We start from the raw sequence: 12,991 nt of genomic DNA, 5'->3' as shown, positions 1-12,991 counted from the left end.
CAGTTTGGGGAAGCTGGGATATTGGCTGCAGTGAGCCTACAATTCCTCTGTCAGGGGTTGTGTGGCTCTGTAGAGACACCTGGTGATCAGGTGCCATCTGGACGTAGAGACTTGGTGAAATCTGAGGGACTGTCCAGGAGAACCTCCCAGGGCCTGCCATCTTTAACCCTGAGACCCACTCAGACGAGAAACTGCTGGTCGAGGAGTCCATGCTCCCCAGGGTGGGTCCCTGTGGTCAGGGGATGGGAGAAAAGCCAGAATTCCAGTTGTCCTCAGCACCTGAGCAGTTCTGTGGTTGTGGAGAAAGAGAATGTCATTTGCAGCTGCCTCCCTGTTGCCTTGAGGGGACAGAGCCAATACCTCCCCTTCTCTTCAAGGGTGATATGTGAATGTTTGGAGTAAATTGACCTTACTTTTCTAAGTACCCCGATAAAACTGAAAACAAAACAAAGCAAACTAGAATTATCTACGCGCTGATTAGGGCCATCACCTGGCTCAGGTCCAGGGGCCACTGCTGTTGAGAAGACTTCCCTCATGACTTATTGGAGAAAACCTGGGCCAACCCTGACCTTTCATGTTCTCTGCTAGACCTTGGAGCTGCAGCCCCCTAAATCTATTGTGGATGCCTATGTGCTATTAAATTTGGGAGATTCAGTAACAACTGACCACATCTCTCCGGCTGGAAACATTGCAAGGAACAGCCCTGCTGCTCGCTACTTAACCAGCAGAGGGTAAGTGTGAGAGGCGAGGACCGACTGAAGGCACGCGGGGAGTAGATAGGCCGGCACTGCTCTTCCGCCTCCGCTCTGGAATCACACTGTGGATTTTCACTGAACCTTGGGGCTTGAAAACCAGTCAGTCTTTCTCTTTGCCTCTTCGAAGCTTCCGTGGGTGAATCCATCAACACGTGAACCCCGTCGGGGAGGGGGGACAATCTTTGAGCAAGTGTTGTACTCATTAGGCTCAGCTGCCATCTCTGCCCCCAGCTTACCCAGTGGTTAAAGCACAAGGGTTTGCTCGTAGCCCAAGGCAGAGCCTGGCTGTACTTGAACCGCTCAGCAGGAATATAACCTGACAGGCACAGTCATTCCTGGTTCAGAGACACTCCTTACAGAGACCTGCTTTGGGGATTGGCAGTTCATGCATTCATCCAGCAGTCCCATCGTGTACCGATTTTAGCAGGCATTATACCAGTGTTATCTGCTATTATCTAATATAGCCATATTAATCAAAGTCAGTCCCAAATCTTACTTTCCATGAGGATTATTTGGGGAGATAAAAATTCCTGGTTCCCATCTCTACTTCCCAAATCGGTTTCCTCAGGGATGGGGCCCAGAGCCAATTCAAGGAACAAATCCAACACCGTTTTTTGATTGGTGAACGTTGACCACTTTTGAGACATGGACTCTTTAGGGAATTGAATGAAAGCAAATATAATACCTTTCCAGAAAAATGCACATATCCACAACATTTTGGATATCATTTTTTATTTGCTCCTGAAACCCATTTATAGAGTCTCTAAATCCTCAAAATAGACCTAACCTTTCAATCATAGTAACACACACATTTTCCTGGCATTTTAAGAAACAGCCCAGTGAGCTGGTCACTGTGTTCATTGAAAATATTCCTGACATTCCCCTTTCATTGGAGCCCACCGAGATTTTTCTCTGATTTCAGGATCAAGAGAAATAGTTGTTCTGCCTCCTTGGCACTGCTTTGATTTTTATCTCATGAACTTATAAATCATGTTGCCAGTTGTGTGTCTTCCCTTTCAATTGACTTCCTGATAACTCGGGATAAATCCGAACCTCCTTCTGGTTAGTTCATGGAACCTATTCTGTGTTCCCCCCATTCTTGGCTCCACCCGACTAGATTTCCCTGATTCTTATCTCTGCTTCCTCTTTCTGACCCATTTTTTTAACAAATCCTCACCCAAGGATATGTTTATTGATTTTAGAGAGAGAAGAAGGAAGAGAGAGAAAATTGATGTGAGAGAGAAACATCAACCTGTTGCCTCCTGTATGTGCCCCGACCAGAGATTGAACCCACAACCTAAGTATGTGCCCTGACCAGGAGTCAAACCCACAACCCATGGGACAATGCTCCAACTAACTGAGCCACCCGACCAGGGCTTTCTTACCCTTATTTTTTGTGAAACTTTGTAGGCTGCCTTAATAAATAAATGAAATAAATACCCTTATTAGAGTTCCTCCTGCTTTTTCTACCCAGATTTATAAGACGTGGGAGAATATTGAATCCACCTCACGTATGTCTTGCCTCACACTCTGCCCTCAGTGGAGGCTGTGGGAAGTGTTTCTGCATGGAGAACAGTGCTTGGTGGATTAGAGAAACACTGAGGTTCATGTTGTTGTTGGTTTTTAATGTTATTTTCTACTTATTTTTAATCCTAGCCTGAGGATATTTTTTCCATTGCTTTTCAGAGAGAGTGGATGGAAGGGAGGGAGAGAGAGAGAGAGAGAGAAACATTGATGTGAGAGAGACACATCGATTGGTTGCCTCCCACATGGGGAAGGAGCGTGCAACCGAGGTACGTGCCTTTGGCTGGAATCAAACCCAGGACCCTTCAGTCCACGGGCCGACGCTCTAACTGCTGAGCCAGACCACCTAGGGCCGAGGTTTATGTTTTCTCTGTCTTCTGGTATAAGCTGAGTTCCACCTTCACTCTCTCCACTGATCTGGCTTTTCTCCGGTTGCCTTATTAGCCTGACTCCACGAGAATTCAACTCCTATGGTTCGCGACGCGGTAACGATGCCATCATGGCCCGGGGGACATTTGCCAACATTCGCTTATTAAACAAATTTTTGAGCAAGCAGGCGCCGCAGACGATACACCTGCCTTCTGGAGAAGTTGTGAGTATGGTGTCTTCTGCTTCCCCGAGCAGCAGCATTCGTCAGGCCCTGGGTGGTTGGGTATCCACACAGTCACTACTTTCCTTCAGTCTTAGTTTCCTTCACAGCCCCTCCTGCGTCTTGCCACCTACAGTCCCTCTCGCCAGGTGTTCCTGTGTGGAGTTTGTCAGGGACAGGGACGCCCTTTAACCTTTGAAACCTCCTCTCCCTGCTCGGAGCTTCTGCCTCATGGCCTAACTGAACCCACTTTCCTGGAAGTTGAGCTTTTAAAGCCTCTGATTGACATACTCCTGGTTCGGAGTATTTGCGGGGAATTCCAGGGTAAGGTAGAGGACCTTTATCAAGAAATGCTGTTTTATGACTTTATTGGCATTTAATTGAATTCACTATCACGACTAGGGGAAGGAAGAATGTAGAGGCTTGTGGAAGCCTGCTTGGGTCCTAACAGGAACCCTTTGGTGGGCATATTACAGCTGGAATTGCCTGATGGAGGCACATGAGAGGCCGGGAGAGCCTGCCCTTTGAGTCAGACAAGCCCGGGTTCAAGCCCCAGCTCCACCTCAGACCAGCTGTGGCACCTACTGCAGTTATTTCCCTCTGAGCCTCATTGTTCTTACCTGTGAAGCAGAAACACTGTAGTATCTACTTCTCCAGGCACTGAAGCTCAAATGTAAGTGGAGTGACATGGGAAACAGCTGGCCTACGTCTGGTCCTTACTGTCCCTTCCCTTCCCACTGAATGCTGCAAAGCTGCCTGAAGAGGGGTTAGGCTACTCGAGAAATAACCTTCTCAGCTTATTTTAAAACAATAACAGCTAATATTTATGTAGAACTTACATGTCTCAGGTACTGTTCTAGGCTGTTTGCATATAATTGTCTAATACTGGAAACAACAGTTTGAAGTGGGTTGCCATAGTTACCTACATTTTAAATTGGGAACCTGAAGCACCCAGAGCTCATAGGAGACTGAAGCAGAGAGGGACGGACATTTGGGCCAGTCCTTGAACTTGAAAGATAGACCTAGACCAGGGACAGGGGAGAAAGGGAGAGACAACAGATAATGCAAAGAGTGGAGGAAAACTGAGGAAAAACATTGTTTCCTCCAAGTGGCGAGATGGTTTTCTGTTGCTTTAAAGTAATCAGAGGACAGGAAAGAGCTCTTTAAATTAAAAAAAAAGCCCCGGAAAAACTTTGCAGGAAAAGCTGATTAGTTGAGAAAATCCCTCAGGATATAGAACAGAAAGCCAAAGGAGAAATTAGAGAAAATACAAGAAAATTACAGGCTGAACTGAGGAGGCCCAGCACTGACTGAATAGAGATACTGAAAAGAGAAGAGAGGAAGTTAGGAAGTTATCACAGACGTAACGTAAGGAAAATTCTCGACTGCAAGATCGAAGACTCCAGATTGAAAGGGCCTCTGGGTGCCCAGCAGAGTGACTGGAGGTGACCCGTGCCAGTCACATCACTGTGGATTTAAGAGCGGCAGAGCCCTGGCTGGTGTGGCTCAGGTGGTTGGAGCATCATCTGTGCATTGAAGGGTCACGGGCTCGGTCCCTGGTGAGGGCACATACCTAGGTTTCGGGTTCCACCCCCAGCCCTGGTCAGGGGACGTGTGGGAGGCAACTGATCGATGTTTCTCTCATATTGAGGTTTCTCTCTCTTTCTCCCTCCTCGTCTCTAAAAATTCAATGAACACGTCTTCAGGTGAGGATTTAAAAAAGGGTAAGAGCTAGGGGCTCCCCGAGAGGGAAAACCAGCTCACGTACAATGTGCTGGGGATCAGCGGCGCCTGAGGCAACTGGAAACAGACTGAGTTCCCCTTAAAACCCTGCCCTCTGCGCCGCCAGCGCTCTGAAATTAAAGTAGTAACACATTCAGATACTCGAAATCTTAAAAACATTCCTCAGGTCCTGTCTCAGCAAGCTACTTGCTGAAAGTGTTCCACCAAAGTGAGGGGACAAACCAAACAGAAGGCGGTGCTGGGAATCCCCAGTGTGGGGGGGAGGGTTCCGGGGTCACGGGTGCACATCTGGAGAGCCGTCAGCCCAGAGTGGAGCAGCGCCGGGCCTCCAGGGGTGGAGGCGCCATGGAAGGATGTCTAAGTGATAGGTTGCCTGATGTGGCTGAATGCCTTTCAAGGAGACCTGAACTTTAGGCGGAGTGTTTGGGGATTAATTAATGGGTAGGAACATAGAAACGTGAGCACACACACGCTGAAAATTAGTAATTCCAGTGAAAATTGTTTTTAAATTGCCAAGAAAAGGAAATCATAGCACATTGCATGACTCAGCTGTAAATAGCATTTATATAATCATAATGCAAACACCAAATATTGACATACCAACCGTATGACATAACTATATTGGGAGGTTGGGGAGGGGGAGGGAAGGGGAACCCTTGGGAATAGTGCTTAAGTGAACCAAATCCTCATCAAACTAGGAAATGTGATAAAATTGGAGAAACGGAGAACTGACGGTTTAAACATAATTCCTAGAAGATAGAGGCACAGTAACACAAGAAACAACAATGTCTTCTTAGGAGAGGGAGCGCAAAGAGCTCCCCCTCTGTGACCTGGTTAGTACTCAGCATGGCTCATGTATGGGAGCAGCCAGGAGACCGGGATTCTGGAGCTGCTTGGTCCCTCTGACCTTGGGTTTCATGACCTGCTTTGCCATGGCATTGTCAGCTTTGCAGTAGTTTTGAAAGCACATTAAAACTCACACTCCCACATTCTTAATTCCCAAAGCTAGTGATAGATATCTCTGAAAGTATCAGTCAGGATGTCTCTTTTTGGTCTTTGAAACAATCCAGACTATTTGGTTGGACAGAGAAGGCTTTTACTGTTTATGTAAGTTTCTGTATTCATGAGCTCAATCCAGCTGGACACATACAGATTCCTACCCAGATTTAGCTAATACTCTGGGATATTAACCACAGGCTTCACTGGTCCATCAAAGTAATAGTTTGTAAAAACTTGCTTGAAATTTTTACAGCTCCTTTCAGATGAAACCCTCTCTAGAGGGATTTTATTTCTGACTTAGTAGCCATGGAGAACAACTCTTTCATTGCTCCACCACCAGCTGTGATATCAGATGCGTCTGTGAAGTCTCAGCTCAGCACCATATTCAGAGTTCCTGTGACAAACAAATGTTTGTGTGAGATGCTTCTCACATGTACTAAAATATTAGTTAATCTCCTGTCCTCTAGTGATGGGCGTTTCCATCAGTGTTTCTACTCTCTCTGCCTTGACATCCATGCAGAAGGGTGACTAACAAAAGTTTGCATTTTATACCATTTCGAGACGTTACCTTCTTGTGGTTTGCTGCCTTCACAATTGACCATCCCGGAGTCTCTGATACTGAGTTGAAACCCAGGTTTAGGTGGGATTCTGTTTTTTAAAAGCTTAAAAATAGGTTAGGCAACAGAAGAGAAAACACAATCTAATCTCCTTTCCTTTTTCCCTTGGTGCCTTAGGATTTGAATGTTTTTTCTAAAAATCTTCACAATTAGCCATTTCAGCTACACAAATATAAAATACCATTTGGTCGGTGTAGGTATGTGGAGCTCACTGGGACTCTAGAGCAGGCGTGCGATTGGCTGAGTTTTCCGTTGGCTTTGCGTTGCCTGGCTCACTGCAGACCCCTGACCCTGCGCGGCCCACCAGGACCCGCGCTCAGTGCCTTCGCTGCGTCGGTGACACCTTCCTTTTCCTTCCTCAGCTTGATGTGTTCGACGCCGCCGAGCGGTACCAGCAGGCGGGCCTTCCCCTGATCATTCTGGCCGGGAAAGAGTACGGCTCGGGCAGCTCCCGGGACTGGGCAGCGAAGGGCCCCTTCCTCCTGGTGAGTATGACGTGGGGTCGTCCCAGCAGGCAGCTGCCCTCTGGACCAGCAGGGAAGCCGGGAAGGGGCCGGGAATCAACTCCCGTGCTGTGCTTCCCAAGATGTCGTGGGAGAGCGGCTCAGAAGAGCATGCATGTTCGCTCCCCTCCTGCTTCGTGACCCGGCTTCGCTTCTCTCTGCAGGGTAATTGAGAGTTGAACTGGTTCCCTCAGGTCGGACATTTCCTGGGGACCATGGGTCTCTGTGGGTGTCAGCAGAACAGCTGGAGGGGGCTCTGTGCAGTCTCTGAAATTATATCCAAAAGCTTGTACGTATGTTATTTTTACAGGGAAAAATTCCATGGTTTTCATAATGTTCCCAGAGGTTGAGGACCCCAAATTTATTTAAGGCCATTGTCTCAGGTGAACCTGAGGAGTAAGCCAGGGCTGCTGCCCCTGACCCGTCCGCCGGGCTCATGGAAGGGAAACAGTAAGGAGCCTGAGCTGTGGGTAAACGCAGGGAAAGGACTTTCTCCGATTGCTTCACGGCCTGTGAAACCCACCTGTAGACTCAGGAGGGAAGGACGCTCTCGCTGAACGTGGGCAGGGTGCCCTTTAGACCCTTCAGCGCTTCCAGGGCTTGACCTGCTGGACGCTCCCCGGGGCAGGGCTGCGCAGGCATCACAGCGCGCTCACCCCTTCAGCATGTGCTCGCCCTGAAAGCAGAGCAGAGTCCCGCTGCCCGGCTTCAGTCCTCAGGGCAGGATACGGTGGCTTAGCCAATGTCAATTTAAATAAATGTGCTCGAGCCATTTAGTGCGCTCAGGGAACACTAAATAAGTGACATCCACAAGTACAGTAAAAAATGTGGCTGTCTGGCAGGCAGCCCCAGACGTCCAGGCCTCTGAAAATCTGTAAATATCACCTATTATTTTGTTTTTTTAATCGTTTTGCTCTGTAGAGAAAATAAAGTTCTCTGATTACTTGGTAATATGTCAGGGGCCTGCTGAAAAGAACCAGAGAAGAGAAGGAAGGGATTTTAGGAAGGGAGCTGGGTGCTGACAGTGGCAGTCGGGTGGGAAAACTGTAAGATCTGTGGGAAGGGAAGGAGAGCTGGCACCCAGGGGGCGCTCCGGAGTCTAGACTTCTCTACAGAGCGGCTCCGAGTCCTGGCTACCGGAATCATACACGTCACCCTGTGGCTGCCCAGCCTGGGCCACTCAGGGGTCCTGGGCTGAACTCACGCAGAGAGGGTTAGACCGTTGTGATCTGTGCCATCTACAAACCTGCATAGCCATTTATGCAGAGCTAGGGATGTGAATAGTATGCGTTTACAAATATTTCAACTTTCCCCCCAAATTAATACATAATACAGATATCCAAAAATCTATACAAAATATCTAGTATCCTGAAGAATCTGCCCTTCCTCCATAAATTTGTTTTTAAATTTGGAAACACCTGTGGGTTTTTTTTAAATACCTGTGCCTGGATCTCATCCCCAGAGATTATGGTTTAACAGGTAAGGAAAAAGGCTTGCATGTCAGGATTTTAAAAGCCTCCCTTGGAGATTCTAATATGCAGCAAAGTTTAAGAACCACTTCTCAATAGCCTTGCTTCCCATGACTTACAAGAATCACTATCTTCAGGCCCTGGCCAGTGTTTCTTAGTGGGTTGAGCATCCACCCATGCACTAAGAGATCGCTGGTTCGATTCCCTGTCAGGGCACATGCCCGGTTTGCAGCCTTGATCCCCAGTAGTGGGCGTTCAGGAGGCAGCCTATTGATGTTTCTTTCATCCATGTTTTTCTCTCTCCCTCTCCCTTCCTCTCTCTCTCTCTAAAAATCAATAAAAACATATTTAAAAAATTTTTTTAAAAAAAGTATGACTATCTTTCTCCTGCTCCTCACTGCCTGTGTGAGATTCTGATGCAGTAGATCTGGGGTAGTGCACAAGATTCTACATTTTTTTTAAAAGGTTTATTTGTTTTTATTGATCATAGAGAGAAAGGGGGACAGAGAGAGAAACATCAATTTGTCGTTCTACCTATTTATGCATTCATTGGTTGCTTCCTGTATGTGCCCTGACTAGGGATCGAACCCACAGTCTTGGCATATTGAACGACACTCTAACCAACTGAGCTACCCAGCCAGGGCTCTGAGATTCTACATTTTTCACAAGCTCCCTGACTAATCCTTATGCAGGGAGGTCTTAAAACTGTACCCAAATATCAAGAGACCCTGTAGGGGTACCTAAATATTCTACTTAAGAATGGGGTGTTTTAGTTAATCAGGTATCCTAGTTTATTGATATTGTTGTATATTGTCAGTTATAGATTACCCATAAAATGTACTTTATAGATAGCATAATGTCAAGATGATTTGATCCTTGAAACAGGAGGTATAAAAGCAGCGCACAGTAGGTAATCCTTGACTTTCTTTGTAGTATGCTCTGTAAGTTGCTTTTTGATTAAATCTTCCGTGTCTGCCAGTACACCTACAATTATAGCAGAATTGAAGGGTAAGAAGTGAGTTTTCTTCATGTTGTTTTGCGATGTGGATTTCAGTATGGTGGAAGTTCCTAGGAGGTGTTGCGTCACAGAGTGGCGGTGTGTGTGGTCAGGCTGCATGGCTCAGGATACCAGACACTCCCCTGACCACCTGGTAATAGCATCTGCCTCCAGGGTTGGCGGAGGCGGGATGAGTCAAATCATGGAAGCACGTACCATGCCTGTACCATGTCGGCAATCACTGAAGACCGACCGCTGCATCGTTTATAGCTAGGGGGTAACATTTTGTGTAAATGACTAATTAGTACTTATAAAGAATTTAGGTGTGAGAAGAGTTTTGACTTAAGAATCCTTTTGTTAAGTTTCTGTGTGTCTAAAGAAAACTTGGAACTGTGTCCACACTTCTCTCTCGGCCCATCAGGGAATCAAAGCTGTTCTTGCTGAGAGTTACGAGCGCATTCACCGCAGTAACTTGGTCGGAATGGGGGTGATCCCCCTTGAATACCTCCCCGGGGAGACTGCAGACACCCTGGGACTCACGGGGCGGGAACGCTACACCATCAGCATCCCAGAAAACCTCAAACCACAAATGAAAGTCCAGGTCAAGGTAAGCCGGGGCCTCTCCACGCCAGGACCAGCTACCTGTGTTTGTAGTCAATCTTGTTAGAAGCAGATCCGTGGGACTTGGAAGAAGGAAACAAAAGAGTAGGACTGCGTTAGACTCAAGAGTCTTACTAGCACCTTTCCTACCTGCCTCACAACAAACTCTTTAGTGCTGTTCACTCATAAGTGTTATCATAGGTTCCATTCTTACCTCCAAGCTCTCTCCCACTCCTCCCAATCTCAGCCCAGAGAACAGTGATGAAAGCTCAGGGTTAGGACATAACCTAAAAACACACCTTCTTGTTATAATAAGGTGAACAGCAGACACTCCCCGTCTCTGATTCCTACACCAAAATGCCAGCTCCCTCTGCAAGGAATGGACAAAGTGCCCAGCACCAAGGCCCCCGGGGGGTTTAGCCTCCCAGGCGCAGGCAGCTGCTGAGGTCTGTGTCCCAGGCTGAGCGGCTGGGCCAGCTGCCTGAGGGACAACCCTAACCAAACGTCTGCTGGCCTGAGACACTTCCACCTGCAGAGAGCACTGAGAGAGGCTTTAGAAAATGCCATCCCACAGGTCACCAGTCACTGCTGCCCGGAGGGGCCGTTCTCATTCTCGGATGCCTCTCCCTTCCACACGGAGGAGCCTGCTGAGGGTCTTGTTAAAATGCAGCTTCTGGCTCAGCGGGTCTGGCCTGGGCCCAGAGACTGTGCATGTTCCCGGGTGCTGTTGGTGGTGCGGGCGTGAGGACCGCACCTGCACCGCACCCACACCCCGGGTGGGCTCTGGCTCCTCCGGGAGCTGCCTCACCTTCTCCCGCAGTGACTCTGATTTGCTCCTCTGTCCTCACAGCTGGACACCGGGAAGACCTTCCAGGCTGTCATGAGGTTTGACACCGACGTGGAGCTCACTTATTTCCGCAACGGGGGCATCCTCAACTACATGATCCGCAAGATGGCCAAGTAGGCCCTCGATTCTTAGGGGACATGTGCGGGGAGCTGCCCAGGGAGCACGTGGAGCGCCACCAGCCCGCTGAGCCCCTGGCGCAGAAGCGTGTCCCCTCTCCAGGCAGGGCGCTGCCTTGCAGACGAGCACATGAGCGCTGGCTTTCCGGTGCCACTCCTCTAGGCACAAAGTCAGCCAGCCCTACAGTCTCTATTTTTGTTAATCTTTTTATCTTTTTCTAGAATTTGGACACTAGCGTGGTGGGAATGTCCATAGCGCCAGAAAGAACTGAGCTCCTCTTTAAATTTACTGATCACAGATTGTTGATTTTTTTTTTTTTTTTTTTTACTCTTAGCCTGTTAATGTTCAGCTGAACACAAGTCTTCTGGGAAGGAATTTCCTGCCCTCTGTGTTTCTCTGTTCCCCTCAGCTCAGTGAAACCTCTGCTGTGCCTATTACACCAGTGTTAACTGACATGGGCAGATCTGAACTTCTTCGCACTTCAAATTACAATGGGGATGCGATTCCCTGCCCCCCCCCCCTTTTCTGAGGAGTGAATGATCTGGATACCTTGTGGACAGGTCACATGTTGAAACTTTTGGATTAAGTACTTTTTGATAGAAAATGTGAAGTTTTCTTTTACCATCTTTTAAAAATTTTCCCCAGAAAATTTTTTCACTTGTCAAGAGGATAACTGTGTTTGGAGGTGATTTTGCAGGTAGACACAGAATATTTCTAATTTGAATAAAATTAAATCTATTTTCAAGGAAAACTTTTTGACTTTGGAATTGAATTCTGCCGTGTGTGTGGCTCTAGTTTTGGGCTATTTAGAACAGAGCAAATCTCAGACTTTAGCTTCCTGAAGCCTAGGTGACCTTCAAATTCTTCAGTTTTGACAACCACACCAGTGCTGTGCAGGAAACATGGAAGTGCTGAGGAACCAACACGTTCTCTGCCCTGTTTGCGAGCAGACCAGGAGGTAGCAGGCAGTAATGTGAGTGTAGTGAGAAGATCATAACTTTTTGGTTTTCCTGTCCTGTAGTTTATCTGCTCATTTTCATCACTGACGTTGTTCCAGGGCACGTCTCTTAGTCTGCACCAGCTGCCATAACAAAATATCATAGACTAGGTGGCTCAAATATTAAAAAAAATATTTTCTTATAGTTCTGGAGGCTAGAAGCCCAAGGTCAAGGTTCCAGACAATTCATTTCCTGGTAAGTGCTCTTTCTAGGCTTGCAGACAGCCAGCTTCTTGCTTTTTCCTCACATGCCCTTTCCTCAGTGCATGCAGGTGAAGAGAGAGAAAGAACTAACTCTCTGGTGTCTCTTCTTATAAGAGCACTAACCTTATCAGGTCAGGGTCCCACCCTTATGACCTCATTTAATCTTAATCGCCTTCCTTAGAGGTCTCATCTCCACAGAGGCGCACTGGGGGGTGAGAGCTTCAACATGTGAATTGGGGGGGGGGGTGGAGGACGACACACACACAAACATTCAGTCCATAACAGGGCAAACTTACAGTCTAAAAGGGTCACTTTCAGGAGAAAACTCACCCAAATTGGAGCTTAAAGGACCTATTACAGCTAAAGAAGCAGAAAGGTCTGGTGACATAGCAGTATCCCCCTAATATGCTTCCTTCTCAAACAGTTGGGCTGATTAGAGACTTTAGCTTTCCGAAGACCAAACAGAACTCTGAAATAATCTCATCATCTGAACCAGCCCGGCACTCCACCCTACCCTCCATCAGCAGTAATAGAGTTTCATCCAATTATTGTCTTTGGAGATTTTTCTAACCCTTTATCTAAAAGTTTTAAGGAAAAAAAAAATAGAGAGAGAAGGCTGACCTGAGGACATCTTGTTTTTAAACTAAGGAAATGTTTTGTTTTCATTGTAAAAGTGACCATAACCCCAAAAGAAAGTTTGGAAAACATAAAATAGTACCAAGAGAGAAAAACCATTGAGTCTGACTGCAAAATAGTAATATACTTCATATATTTCCTTTAGTCTGCTTTCTGTTTTTTGGTTTTTCTTGTTGGTAGTGGTAATGGTATTGCTGCTATTATTTCTTAGAGCTATACTTATAGCATATTTACAATTTTGTATCCTGGTTATTTTTTCTACTTTACCATTAGTAGGGAGTTTTTTTACTATACTACATAAGCTCCAAAACATTTTGTTTAATAAAATTTACTTTGGCATAATTTTAGATTGACAGATAAGTTTCAGCTGTAGTCCAAAGAATTCCTGTATACC

The 12,991-nt window shown here is 46.8% G+C and overlaps 1 protein-coding gene across 1 annotated transcript in view; it reads left to right on the top strand.

Moving 5' to 3' along the window:
* Positions 1 to 11,511, top strand: part of ACO1 (aconitase 1) — a 59,554-nt gene extending 48,043 nt beyond the window's left edge. The window contains exons 17-21 of the mRNA XM_087822627.1: positions 589 to 731; positions 2,724 to 2,871; positions 6,590 to 6,712; positions 9,618 to 9,803; positions 10,647 to 11,511. Coding sequence (XP_087678753.1) covers positions 589 to 731; positions 2,724 to 2,871; positions 6,590 to 6,712; positions 9,618 to 9,803; positions 10,647 to 10,760 — 714 coding nt within the window. The 3' untranslated portion in view covers positions 10,761 to 11,511. The remainder of the gene's footprint in view (positions 1 to 588; positions 732 to 2,723; positions 2,872 to 6,589; positions 6,713 to 9,617; positions 9,804 to 10,646) is intronic.
* The last annotated feature ends 1,480 nt before the right edge of the window (positions 11,512 to 12,991 follow it).

The sequence above is a fragment of the Miniopterus natalensis genome, chromosome 12 (genome assembly GCF_054644295.1).
Source record: "Miniopterus natalensis isolate mMinNat1 chromosome 12, mMinNat1.hap1, whole genome shotgun sequence".
Classification (NCBI taxonomy): domain Eukaryota; kingdom Metazoa; phylum Chordata; class Mammalia; order Chiroptera; family Miniopteridae; genus Miniopterus; species Miniopterus natalensis.
This window is presented reverse-complemented; position numbering and strand designations above follow the sequence as displayed.